This window comes from Benincasa hispida, chromosome 1, assembly GCF_009727055.1.
Source record: "Benincasa hispida cultivar B227 chromosome 1, ASM972705v1, whole genome shotgun sequence".
In the NCBI taxonomy this organism is placed as follows: domain Eukaryota; kingdom Viridiplantae; phylum Streptophyta; class Magnoliopsida; order Cucurbitales; family Cucurbitaceae; genus Benincasa; species Benincasa hispida.
The window spans coordinates 1,128,446-1,143,176 of NC_052349.1; the positions used below are offsets into that span (position 1 = coordinate 1,128,446).

At 36.9% G+C, this 14,731-nt stretch overlaps 1 protein-coding gene across 1 annotated transcript; it reads right to left on the minus strand.

Annotated features, from left to right (window-relative positions):
• Positions 1 to 9,416: 9,416 nt before the first annotated feature.
• On the minus strand, positions 9,417 to 14,357 carry LOC120075601 (ankyrin repeat domain-containing protein 13C). Its single transcript, XM_039029145.1, has 3 exons — positions 14,174 to 14,357; positions 11,621 to 13,682; positions 9,417 to 10,135 (listed from the first exon to the last, which is right to left on the minus strand). Exons 2-3 carry the CDS (start codon positions 13,226 to 13,228, stop codon positions 9,791 to 9,793), a joined length of 1,953 nt encoding a protein of 650 aa, XP_038885073.1. The 5' UTR covers positions 13,229 to 13,682; positions 14,174 to 14,357; the 3' UTR covers positions 9,417 to 9,790.
• Between the last annotated feature and the right edge of the window lie 374 nt (positions 14,358 to 14,731).

Consider the following 14,731-nt stretch of genomic DNA (forward strand, 5'->3'; position numbering starts at 1 on the left):
AATATGTGTTCCGAACATCCCCAAATTCTGAAGTGATGTAAACTACCTTTACGCCCTCTCCATAATTCATAAGGTGTTTTAGAAACACTTTTCAAAGAAACCATGTTTAAAATGTATATTGCAGTCTGTATTGCATATCCCTAAAACAAATTAGGCAACTGAACATAGCTCATCATTAAATGAACCATGTCTAACAGGGTTCTATTTCTCCTCTTCGATACACTTTTCTGCTGAAGTGTACCGGGTGTTGTGAGCTGGGGTTATATTCTATGTTCTACCAAATAGTCTTTACAATTCAAGTCCATATACTCACCACCTCGATCTAATTGAAGTTTTTAATTGTTTTATAACCTAATAAGTTTTGAACCTAAGCCTTATATTCCTTGAACTTTTCAAGAGTTTCAGACTTGTAATGCATTAGGTAAACATAGTCATACCTTGAATAATCATCAATAAAGCTGATGAAACATTCATACCTTCCTCATGCTTTGATATTCATCCGACCATAGAGGTGTGAATGCACAAGTTTTAAGGGTTTTTTGGCTCTAAAACCTTTTTCTGTAAAAAAATTTTTGGCCATCTTACCCTTAAAACAAGATTCACCCGGAGGTAAAGAGCTGGCTTTTAACTAATTTAGGAGTTCACTCTTGACCATTCTCCCAATCTTATTGAGATTAATGTGTCCAAGTCTCAAGTGCCAAAGATAGGCATTAGGAGAAAATTTTCACCTTTTACTTTGAGTTTCAACTGTTTTAAACATCTCAGTATTCAAAATAGCTTTAGCCTCAGTTGGTTTTAACACATATAAATTGTTTTCAAGTTTTGCAGAACATATTTGAACACCTCTTGAGTTAATGAATACTTCATTAATATCAAAAGATACTTTATATAATTGTTCTAACAAACAAGAGATAGATATTAAATTCCTTCTCATATCAGAAACATAAAATACATTTTCAAGTAAAATGAATCTATCTCCAAAAAACAACTTCAGATCTCTCACTCTTTAGTTGAGACGAATTCTCCTATTCCAACCTTGAAAGTCGTCTCGCCCTCTGCAAGTTATCTCCATAAACTAGTTTCCTGAATACAAGTACAAATATGGTTAGTGGCTTTTGAATAAAGTATCCATGTAAAGTTATCATTTTCCACTAAACATGTTTCAACAACGAGTAAATCATATTTACCTTCTTTTGCCTTTTCAACTTTCTTCTCCGCAAGGTATTTTAAGTAATTTCTTTTCTAGTGCCCATCTTCATTGAAGTGGTAACATTTACCTTTTGCAATCTTCCCCTTACCTTTCTTTGCAAGAGCCTTCTTTTTCCCTTTTCTCTTCTTTTTCATCTAAATACTTTTATCCTTATAAGTTGAAGATCCAGACTTTGTTCCACAGGAAGATCCCCTTTGGAACATGTTAGAGGTAATACATTTGCTTCCCCTTATTGTCCCTTATTCTTCATAAGAGGCTGATAAGTCTGGAGCTCGTTTAGGAGAGTTTTTATATTATACTTGATTTTATTCATCATTACATTCGTTGGAAACTGCAGAAAACTCTTTGAAAGAGATTCTATGATGAAAGTGACTTGACTCTTCTTGTCTACGACAACTTCATTTTCCTCTGCTATATTAAAGTGGACCACCATATCCAGGACATGTTTTCTAACAGAGGTCCCTTCATTCATACAAGAGTTATAAACGTAATTGAGAGTATCATGCTTGACAGATGTGGACGATTGTCCGAACATTGCCTCAAGTGAATCCATGACTGCTTTGACAGTGACCATGCTCTCATGCTTCTTAGTCAAGACATCAAATATGCTTGCTAAGACATAGGCTCAGGCCTTTTCATTTTTCCTTACCCACTTTTCATAGGTATCCCGAACATTTCGGTTTGCAGTCAAGCTGGGAACTGGAGGACATTCCTTCGTTAAAATGAACCTCAGATCATTTATCACTAGCATCGTGTTTGTGTTTGATTTTCATGTTAAATAATTGTCACCGTTAAATTTTTCGGAAGCAAGTAGTTGTACAATAGAGTTCGACATGCTAAAAACTAAATAGATTCTATTTAGTGAAAAGCTCTTAAATCGAATCGAGTTTTAGCAAAAGTAATAAAGTACCCACATCTTATTAGTTTGCAATGATACTTCAGTGAGTCAGACTAACTGCTATCGAGGGACAGCCAATTACTCCTTCACTGAATCAAGCCATTCTTGACTAAATACTAATACCAGAATAAATTTTATTCCTATAGCATTTAGTTAGTGCTCTTTGGTCAAGAACTTACTGACACTTAGTATTCTTTGTAAGTGTAACCCGCCATTTTCAGAACCTAGAGATCGGTATCAACAAGCTACTGAGGGGCAGCCGATGCTGAAGACGGACCTAAGAGACCCTATCCATTTATGGAGTTGGTGTTGTTCCAATCCCCAAGTCACAACCCTTCGAATGGGCAGTCACCTAAAAATGACACGCAGGCAAAACATGGGAATCTCACGGTGCAACTTAATAGAAGAGACCATAGGATGTGTTGACACACTTCCTTCTCCCACTTACTATGAACAACTTCTCCTATTCACCTTGCTATTGACCTATGCAAACACTTTCCGAATGGAGTGGTCGCCTAAAAATGACACAAAGCCGAGCATGAATCTCATGGTGTGAACTCTTAAGTGTGTGAGAACTAAAAATAATATATCATATATATAATTAATCTCCCACTGAAGTTTTCTAGACGATTTGGCTAAACTTTTACTTAGGTATATTCCGGCTAATTAAAACAACCTAATTCTAGGTGTTTATCCACGTATAACATTTATACTGGATTTAACCTACAATGTTTAAATGATAAACTATTTCTTACCACACATTTCTCGCTCATGCTCATAAAATCGAGTTAACAAAATTCACAAACCGGTTTGATCCCCAGGTAGCAGGTGTTTCATAAATCATCAACTTAAGTACCTCTAGCCTTAGACAGGATCTTGCCAGCGAGTTTGTAACCAATGTTTTATAAAATAATGATATATTTAACTATTAAAACAAGTTATTATTTATCAACCCTAGGTGAGCATACATTTATCTTTGTTATAGATTTTAAATGTTTGATTCATTTTATAACTCTTATAACTTAGAAAATCTATAACATACATCCTACCTTTCATAATTCAATATAACAGCTTATATCAAATCTCATGAAACCCTAAACATGCATACTATAATAACACTTATAACATACTTTCAATGCATGCAACATGTTTTCCTATGGGGGGATTTTAAATCTACATGGCATATTTTATACACAAACAAGATTTATTTAATTAAAACATACATTCATAATGCATAATTAATTAAACACACACTGAAGTGGATCAGTTTTGACATCCTAAGCAAGCAAACAACTAAATTATTGTTGGGATTAGTGTCTTAATTCTCTCGGAGTCTCGTAGTTTGTAAACTGTAAAATAAGAGTTATTTTATTTTGCATTTACTCATATCCGATAAACAAAGCTCTATGGTTATTGTATGAAAACTTAAGCACATATATGAGATATACAAGTGGATCATGCCTTAAGTGATAACCTAAAAAAGTCTATAGTATAAGGATTAATGAGGGAGGCCTGATCCTAGTGACACTACATATACGACCCGCTTTGTAGAGGTTTGCAAGTGTTGTGAACTACTACAAATGGTAGATTCTAACCATTCACGTGGAGACATGCTAGCGGGGGTGTTCTATACAAAGAGTTTGTATACGACCGAACCATAAGATGAATAGCTCTTTATATAACGTCGTTAATACTTGAGACTTACATCTCACCTAGACGACCATAGGTGACATGACCTTAATCCTGAGTGTTTTGGGAACTCTTGTCTTTGAAGGCGATCCTTTGATTAGTATGGGTGAGAATGGCCAGATTGTCAACTCAACAAGCCTACCTTTTTGTTTCCTTTTTTTTTTCCTCCAGTTTTTGCTTATTCCCTTTCTTTCATTTAAAAAAAAAAAAAAAAAATCTTTCATTTCTCTGATTTTTGCTTCCTTTCATTTGTTTAAATTTTTCTTCTTGTCTCCAGTTTTTACTTCTTCTCTTTTTCTTCTTCTTTCATTTATCCGATTTTTGCTTCTTCCTTTTTTTTTCATGAGAATTATGAGGTTGAGTTTCGTATCCAAGACTTGAAAGTACCCAATTCATAAGTGACTTAAACACCAACAAACCAATCATTAAGTTTAATTATTATAACGAAACATTAAATATATAAAGCAAATAAAAATGGATTTGAAAGAAACTACTTTCTTAGTCCACAAATTTGCACTATTTTTAGAAACATCTCTTAAAAGTTTGAAATAAAAAACGAGAATAGTTATTAAACAAATTTATTTCTAAAAAAAATGAGAAATGCGAACGATATCATACAAGCCAATAGTTTTTTCTTTTTCCAGGACTTTAAGAGTATGGTGTCTATCAGAAATAAACTTTAAAAAATTGCACGATGGCCCAAAATGAAGGGCACAAATTGAAATATTTGTGTATTTGTGTACCATAAAATTTGTGTATTGATAATATCAATTATTAGTGATACTAATGATAGAACTTAGATAGATATTAATCATATTCATGTATTAATGATATCGAATTTAGTTAGATATTAGTAGTAGAAGTCTATTAGTGATAAAAGTCAATCATTGATAATTATGATAAAAGTTTCTCAATAATAGCCACTGATAGCTTTGAGTGTTAATATTTCAAAACTAATAGTCACTAGTGAAAATCTATCGGTGATAGCCAATGATATTTTCTATTATTGGTAGATTAATCTTTGATGATTTTTTCACAATTAATAGCCACTTTAGGAATCTATCATTGCTAGCCAACTTAATGAATTTAATTAATAAAGTTGAATCTCAAACTAAAGTATATGTGAAATGTGAAACCCGGATTTCAATTTCCCTACTCAAGCAGGTAATCAAGGGAATTAACTAAGTATAAGTTAAATCCTATGTTGAAGAAAGGAAAATTCTAAGTGTTTAAATAGATTTGTTTAGTAGTTTTGAGATAAGCCTTAACTAGTGAAAATTTGGTTAAGTATGAAGCTAAAAAGAAACCATGTGTTTGGTGTTAGGAAACATTAACGCATGAGATGAGACTAAGTTTATAGAGGTTATAAGAGTAAGAATGGAAGCCAAGGACAACCATGCAATGAGCTTCTGAGGGTTGGACGCATATTGGCCGAAGCATTGGCAAGAGGCATTGCCCATAGGTTGCTCATACGCTGGGATGATGAGATGTTGCATGAGCGAGAGTGAGAGGGCAAGAGCAATGAACGCAAGGCGCTAGGACTGGGCATGCATGCTGACTAGTATGCGCAAGGCGCTGGGCGTTGGAGTGATACGCATCAGACGGTCGCGTAGTTGCATGCGGCGTTAACAATAGCACTAGATGATAGCGCCACACGATAGACGATGGTGCTAAACACTCAGCATAAGCATTGGACAACAGCACTATAGCGCTAAACGATGAGCTTGGATGCGCTAGACGATAAGCATGGATGCTAGACGATGGGCGTTAGCGCTATGCGATGAGCGAGAGATACGCGATAGTGAGATCGTTGAAAGCGAGAGATTGTTAAACGATGAAGTTGTGTGATGGGGCGTAGACGCTATGCAATGGGCTATGCGTTAGACGGTGAGCGACAGCGAGAGGGCTGAATGATGAGCGACAGTGAGAGATTACTAGACGATGAGTTGTGCGATGAGCGGAAGAGCTACATGATGAACTAGACGATGAGCCAAGCCAAGGTGGACGCATAGTGAAGTGTCTATGTGTTGTAAGACTTACGGTACATAAGGCTTATGAGGTTAGTTTGCGTTGGTCTTGAGCAAGAGACTAAGGATGTTAGCAAGCAACAAGGACATGCTGGCGTTAGTCATAAGGGATGCATTAGCAAGAAGCTAGGCAATGGTAAGATATATCATGAGGCGTTGAGTTGAGACCTAGCTTGACCCAAGGGTTGTTATGCNATGAGGCGTTGAGTTGAGACCTAGCTTGACCCAAGGGTTGTTATGCGTTGGTGATGTGCTATGTGCTAAGGACATCCGAGGGCATGTGGGCGCATAGGACAAGGCTAGTAGAAAGCGTTGGAAGAGTGTAATGGTTATAATCTTAGTTGAGCGTATGTGCCAAAGGTGAGGCATGCGAGAGAAGAAGGATATGCGGCCAAGGACTTGCAATGTCTTGAGTTTAGTAAGGCTCAAGTGATGTGTTGATGAGAAAGCCATAAGCTGATAGTAGCTAACTGAGAAGAGGTTAAGCTTACGTAAGTAGGAGATGGATAAATGAGATCTCATGCAAGTTGAGGTGGACGGCCGAGGAGGCATGCAAGGAAGACTTGTACGTTGGCTAAAGGAAACGAAGACACTTCAGTGTTGTTGTGGTAAGGAGCTACGTTGGCAAGAGGAAGAGAGGATGCCTGGACATGCAGCCAAGTAGGAGGTGTCGAGCTTGGAAGGACTTTGGACGCCTATAAATAGGGCCAAGTACTTCTCTTCATATCATAACTCGAATTCTCTTCAAGGGGCATTAGGAAGAGTGTATGAGAGCTTATTGGGAGGAGGCTATGCGTTGATCAAAGAGGGTATGCGTTGGTAGCAAGACCATGCATTGGTCAAGTGGTTCCAAGAGGAAAAGATGCTGTCGGACAGTAAGACCATGAAGTAGCATCAACTTGGGACGAGAAGTTCTCCTAGAATACTCGTGCGTTTTGAGTGATTCTAAAGCCACCTGAAAGCTGAGATAGTCTAATTTTCAAGATAGGGCTACCAGAGAAGAAGCTCCAATGATTCAGGCTAGATAGTGAGGAAAAGACATAATGGTCGAGCTCTCGGGTAAGCTTGGGCCAGTCTTGATGATTTGAGGATTCCGGCCAAACCACGAAGAGTTTCGAGCTAATATTTTAAGGTAAGCTTCCTAAGACAATTTAGAGCATGCTTGCAGAAGGAAGTATCTTGAAGTAATATCTATAACTATGAGTAATCTAAGATTATAATCGAATTTGGAATTTAGGGTTAAAAAGAAAACCTGAGGAAACCTAAGGAACTTCGGAGAGGAAAGTTCCTAACCAATCAAGGTGAATGGTTACTCTACTGTTTGTATGAGTGATTTCTATGTGTATATGTGATTATATATATAGGTTTTATTTGAAATATTGGCATAATCAGAAAAATGTGTTTTGTCTAGATTTGATTGTTGTTGTGTTAATGCGTGTGTAATTGCATTGGGAAACGGGATTTGTACCCAGGATACTATTAGCATGATTTATGGACGCTTGGCAGGAATTTCTAGGGTATCTGGCTGAGATTGTCAGCATATCCAAACATGTCTAGCAGGAGTTATCGACATGTGCACATTTGGCAGGTTACAGGGTGTTGAGATTGTGTTCACGTTAGTCATCGTGGGTTATTTACGGAGAATACTCAGGGAAGATACATGATCATGTAAGTGTTGTCCAGCTGACAGGTTGGGGAGGTTACATTTTGTTATGTGATTGTTGTTTGATTGTGGAATTTTTTTCCCAAAAATGAATTTCTGAAATCAAACCTAATTTAGTATAAAACTACCACTCACTGAGCTTTGTAGCTCACGTTTTCCATGTTTTATTCCCCCTACCCCCCCAGGTAGCGGAGATTGAGGAGTTCCAGGGTGCTGCTAAGGTCAAGGTCCGTCATGCTACAATCACACTTCCGATTTTTAGAGTTGTTAATATAAACTTTGTTGTTAAGCCTGAGAGTTGTATAAACGTTGTGTTGTTGGTAATAAAATGAGCTTAGTCAAATAATTGTTTATTACATCTTTAGCTTAAAGTTTACTGAGCGTAGTAAGGTAGAGATGGGCAGTAGGTATCACAAAAGGGTGATATCTGCGGTCCCTCACGCCTCTCCTCGGGCTTAGGAGGCGGGCTCGAGATGGGTGTGACATGGAATGCCTAAAAGTTATCACCAATAGCATGTTATTAGTGATAGAAGCTATCAATGAGACATGTTATTTGATAGTAAAAAGGAATGACAAGAGTTATCTCTAATAGCATGTTATCACTGATAACTAGGATATAAGTGATATTGATGATATCAATGATATAAAAGTCAATTTCATTTGATGAAAATCTATCATTGATAGCTACTGCTAAAAGCTGTCGGTGATATCATTGATTGAAACTATTAATTATAACCATAGCTATCAGTGATATGACTTAGGTATATATCAATAAAATGAATGATATTAATAGTATTGGTGATATGACTTAGGTAAATATAAGAGGTAGTCACTTATAGACCTCTTATTGATAGACTTCTATCACCTATAACCTTAAATGTTAATCTTTGAAAGATGATAGTTTTCTTTCAAAAGTTAATAATTACTTATAAAAGTCTATCAATAGCCTTAGGTGTTAATATTTCAAGTTTGATTCTAATTGATCAAAGTGTATCAATGATAGCAAATGTTATATTGCAAGTGTTATCAATAATAACAACTAATAGTAACTATCAGCATTGCAAGTGTTACTATTTTAAGGTTGTATTAATATTTTTCAAATTGAAAACTATCACTGATAACGACTATCAATAATAGTAACTAATAGTAGCCATCACTGATAGCTACTATCAGTTACTATCATTGATAGTCGTTATCAGTGATAGTTTTCAATTTGAGAAAATTGGAAGAAGAAACTCGAAATGATGGGTTACATGTGGGCTTTTTAGTTATTTACCTACACAGCTATCACTGACATCTGGCGCTAATTTTGTGTCATAACCCTAATATATTTATTCTACATCTTTTATTATTTTGGGTCTGATTGTTATTTGTGCAACCAACCCAAATAACTATTATATGTATCTATCATAATACCGATAGATACAAATAGTAATCTGCTGCGAATTAAAGTAAAATTTTACTACATTTATAAATATTTTAGTTCATTTTTCTATATTTGAAAAATAATTTAGATTGCGATTCTTTTTTGCCGATTTAAGGTAATATAAATTGGTTCATTTTATTTAAATTTGCGAAAAACAGAAGACTTTACATTACTTTACCTTTTGTACCGGACGACGACGAACACATTCCGCCACGTCAAGGAAATTTGAAACAACAGCTTCCTCATTGTCGGCGATTGTGGCCGACAGGCCGACATAGATAAAGCAAGAAAGGAAAAAGCCTTATCTCAGGGTTCGATTAGACCATCACAAGCTGATTTTGTTCATGTTTTCAATAGTTTTGTTCTTCATTTTTACTATTATCATCTGTACCAATATCATCACAATTTTACTATTTTTGTTGGAAAAACCCAACAAATTTACAATGAGCAATGGCATTATATTAAATATAAATATGACTTTTTAAATACAAAATATACAAGCCTAACTTGGAAAATGACAAATTCCATCAATTTACCCCATCAACATGGTTAGAACATTCTGTAATTAAAAGACCAATGTAAAAAAGTGAAAGTAAATGGTGTAAAAATCCACAACAGTGTTATTCTTTCCACCCCCACAATGATTTACTAGAAGAATTTCCTAAAGTGCATTTTAAGGTCAATAAAGCTTCTACACAAACATGACCAACCATTTCTTTAACTTTTCATTTCATCTTCCTTCAAAGTAGACACAAATTGATGAATTTAAATGATTTAAACTATTTCCTACCTCTTATCTGTTCTTCTAATTTGTTTTGAATGAGCCTCACCCTCCCCTATTCAACTTCGAGGGATCGAACTCGTGACTTTGATCCAATCAATCGCGGCGACTTCTTCCTTTCTTTGCTTTGTTCTTTTCCTGCATCTTTTTTTTCTTTGCTTCTGCGGTAACCCAAGTGTAATCGCGGGGAATGATAAATGGGTCTTCGAAAGTTTCTATCCTACTGCAAGAAACACTGGTTGACGAGCTCGGGCGTTGATATGGGGCTTTTATCCACTGAAACCAAGATGAACTTAAGGAATTTGTCACAGACGGGCTCTCCCTGCCTGCTGCAGCTGTAGGGCTTGACGGTGGCGTCGCAAACTCATCCACTGGCTGTAGTTCTTCATACTTTGTGAAGGTAACAATCACTCTGATGGTTGGAACCACAGGGATGGCAACCTGTAGAAAAAGAACAGCATCACAACTTAACTGAAGAATGCATTGACCTGTTTTACTTCAAGTTAATCAAGCAATCCAATACACTTAATATGGTGAAAAAGAACAGCATCACAACTTAACTGAAGAATGCATTGACCTGTTTAATACTTCAAGTTAATCAAGCAATTCAATACACTTAATATGGTACCATGGCAGATATTGCATTACTATCCTACTTACTAGTTACTACCTCCAGCTCGAGACCAACACCGGGAAATTTTCTACTACTTGGCAGTGTTGCAACTTTAGTCTGTGTACACTTGTGTGTTATCCCCTCTATGATTCCTAGGGATTAAAAGGGTATCTTTTGTAACTAGATTCTTGTGGGAGGAGGGTCTTCTCTTCTTCTCCCGGCTCTTAGGCTGTTTTCGTTTTTTGAATAATGCTATGTGCATGTTTCTTTTGGAAAAAGAGAAAGATTAGGGGCACAATGACCAAGAATGACATTCAATAACTTACTCTAAGAGCAATGATAAAAGTAACAGCATTGTTGGCTAATTAATAGTGAAACATTTCTTTGTTGTTACTTTGTATCTTGTATTTTCGAGCATTAGACATTTTTCATTAGACCAATGAAAACACTGTTTCCTTCTCAAAAAAATAATAATAACAACAACAATAGTCAAACATTTCTTATTAAAAGTTAAAAAAAACAAGAACACAACATCAGGGGACAACAAACAATCATCAGTTCCCAATCATCATTTTACCAACCAAAGCAAGAGGAAGGTAAGAAGTTTTATGGGGTAGGCATTGGAAGTCAGCTCCATTAAATGATTAGACATACCACAGATTCACTGAGCTAAGGAAGTGAAAATGAAGTTACATGCATGCCAGATTTTCGATCCCGATGTGAGTACTTGAGAATCCAAAATCCAGTTTTCTCTTCTATACAACTTTATTCAATTAGTAATCGTCCAACACTTGAGGATGGAATTTATTAACAATAAAAGTTGTTGTATCCTAAATGTTGGTGAGATGGAGCCCTATCTCAAGTACACTATGCGCCCCCCCCCCCAACCACAATAATAATAATATAATAATAATAATTTTATTAAAAAAAAAAAAAAAAAGTTAGTCATTGAAATTTGAGATATTGAGACCAGAGTAGTTAGGTGCAACACCAGATTAAAACATCACCGGCTCGCAAAAGCTTAAAGGCAAGCAGTTCTAATATCAGGCTTTGGATGGTAATATACAAGCAGTAAGAGAAGGCCTGTGAGTGTAAAATCTAAAATATTCTGATCAATCTAATGCTAGCAAACTTCTCAGCACATGCCATATACACAATTTAGATTGTCGTGCCATGTCACCTAAACTCCATCTATATACATATACCATGAGTGAATACTAGAACCAAACAAACAGTTGGAAGAATATGAAAAATTATCTTACTGTTTAGCTTCGTTAAATATAAATTTCAGAGTAACAAAATAAGTACCATACCTTGACTGGAAAGGTTCCCAGTGGGAGTTTTGTGGTAAGCAGTTCTCTCAAACGACGAACTGCCTTGACCTTGTTAGCTAAAATATCAAGCAATGGCAATAGTTCTTCAGTTTGTAGAGGAAAGTTCGGAGAAAGCCAAAGAACGGGTCTCAATCCTTTCTTATACTCATTTTCATGACTCCCATCCTTGTGCCGATTTTTGCTCTCGGACGTTGTAGAGGTAGTTCTGGTTTCCCTTCCTCTTCGGTGTTCGGAGACTATCTCTACAGAATGTCTTCCAGGCCTGCTGCTATGATTATCAGGAGGACAGTCCACTAGAAGATCGCCTACCTTATCATCCATAGAAAGGGAGCTTCTTGGAGGAGCAATCTTCTTTTGCCCTTCATTTTTGCTATCACGTTTCCTCCATCCCCCAAACCATCCTTTCTTTTCCTGTCGAATGTCTCCACTTCTACATCCATTTACGTCCTCAACAGGAACATCCCTTTGCTCGAAACAACTGTGCCGATGCGCAACAATCCCATCACCATTATCAGAAGTTAATTCAGATGAATCTAATTTAAGTGCATTCTCAAGTTGCTTTCGTTCATCCTCAGTTAAAATGTCATCGAACTCCTCACTCTCAGTTTCATTTTCATTGCACGATGAGAAGAATTCGTCATCTGTCATTGCCCCAGGGACCCTCCTGGATTTGATACTAACAACCACATTATGCATATCATATACTTTAGCTTTCCAGGCACCCACCAATTCAGTTTTCTCCTGGCGCCTCCAAGTCAACTGGGGCAAAAGAACGGCCTGAGTGACATCAATTCCAGGTCTAAATATATTAGTCTGAGACATTGCTGTCACTTCTTGTCTAATCTCTTCTTCAGTTGCCTGAGCACCAGCACCATCCAAAGCATTCATTACCTCCTTCTCCTTGTGTGAGATCATACAGAGTGAACCAGAAGGTACTTTCCCATCCTCTGTCCCATCGCCGAGAAAAAGAACACTCTGATCAGCACGTTGGATCCTAAATCCATCAAAACCAGCCAATGTCATATCCGCCCTCAAGTTAGCACCTCTTTTCCAGATCTTGTAAGTATCTGAAGGAGCAATCCTAGAAATGAAAGGGATCACCGAACTCTCAAAGTGGAATGTGATTTCCATGTAGAAATCCCTCATTCTTCGCATAGTCGCAATCAAGCGAGGCAATCTCCGACACCATTTTGCCCAAGCCAACGGCTGGTAATGCCGGACAATTATCATAGCAATCCCTTCTTGTCTACTGCAAATTGCTTCCTGAAGTGCACTCCATCCATGCTCGTTCTGCAAACTCCAATCTGCCCCTGCAACCATAAGCATTTCGGTAGCAGTCTCATCCCCAAGCTTTACAGCCAAATGCAGTGGAGTATCCCGATTCGGTACATCTCGGCGATCAACCATGGCAGAAATGGCATCAGCCTTGTTTTCCTCAGCTAATGAAGCAGCCTCGGTGCGAATCTCAGATGGATTACAAAGCCGTGGAAGGCCTGCAAGGATTCTCTTGAGATTGGTATAATCCCTGGTGGCCACAGCCTTGTGTACAGGGCTATGTGCATACTTGGAAACATCGATACCAGCCATGGCTCAGGAGCATTCAAAATCAAGAGTCATTCAACTCAAAAACTCGAGAGAGATCGATGGGAAAGAAGTCCACAATTTGGAAATTGAACTCAATAAGCACACGAGCGAGGACATAATGATTAAGGAGAAGTAAATTCAACCAAAACCAATAAACCCCATATCATAATTAGCCAACAAAAAGAAGAATTCTTGAATCCTTTCCGGAGTTTCAGCAGACTCAATTGACTACACCAGGCCGTCACGAGAAGACAATCGACAGCCCCACCCAATATAGAACGTTGACACCAATATCGAACAAAGAAGAAAGGTTTCTCAAGTGGGCCAACGGGAATATCCTTCAATTCAAGAAATCTCACCTTCTCCTTCTACTGTTTGCTTCTTCCATGACCCCCCTAGAGACCAAGATTGCAGGAAAAGAGCCTAAACCCCACACCCTCTCTCTCTCTCTCTCTCTCTGTACAAGTAGAAAAAGAACATAAGATCCTTGTGATCCAATCCAGATCAGACAAACCCAAAAACATGCATGTGGGTGCGTGAAGCACAAATTATAAATTAAACAAATACAATCAAGAGCAGTAGAATCTGTAAAGAAATGGATAAAAATGTGTAAAGGAATCAAGAAAAGAATACAAGAAAGAAAAGCAGGAAAACCCCACCATCCAAGCAAAGGGCAAAACCCAACAAATAATGTTTGTATCAAAAAGAGGTACAAAAGAGAGAAAAAGGGGTTGCACAAATAAGCGTTTGGTAGGCAGACAAACACGAAATTGAAACAGCGAGATCTAAAAGAAGAGAGAATTTGAGAGAAAAGTGGAATTGAAGGGGATTTTTGGAGGGTTTTGTCAAAGAGAGGGGCGCATTCAAAAATCAATCAAATCAAATCAAGTTGCATAGAAGAAAGCAAAAGAAAATTGAAGTAGAGGGTTCTATATGTATTGTTTTTACCTTTGAGAACTGGAAGTTTATTACAAAAGAAGAACACGGAGGAGGGTAATATGAAGTCAGACGAAGACAGATGGTCCAAAATGGAAAGTCGCCATGTGAGCCAGAAAAGAAGGAACTTGCACTTCCACTTCCTCTTTCTTCCTCGTTTCCCCATTTAATTTTCTATCAATTTGACCCAAAACTAGTAACAGACGAAAATTTTAAGACCCTAATTGGGTTTTTTTTTTTTTTTTTTCATATTTTATTCTTTATGTAATTTTTGTTTTTAGATGGTTTAAACAAAAATATACTTAGCAACTAAGATGTATACGGTTTGAATTTATCTGCCTCTAGAATACTAAAAAAAAAAAAACTAGCATCATTAGGTAATAAATTGTAAAGGTTAAAAAATAGCATCATTTGATAATCATTTGTAATGGTTCTATAACCCTTAGATTTTTTAAATTTTCTAAATAAGTTTTGTTTACTACTTTCCAGCAATAATTTAAAAAATCGAACAAAATTTTGAAAACTAAGACTCCGTTGATATCCATTCGATTTTTAGTTTTCAATTTTTGA

Excerpts from the sequence above, each read along its gene's own strand:
- LOC120075601 (XM_039029145.1), bottom strand. The coding sequence starts at position 13,228 with ATGGCTGGTATCGATGTTTCCAAGTATGCACATAGCCCTGTACACAAG. Across the intron at positions 10,136-11,620 it reads TGGGAACCTTTCCAGTCAAG|GTTGCCATCCCTGTGGTTCC; the intron begins GTATGGTACTTA and ends CTTTTTCTACAG.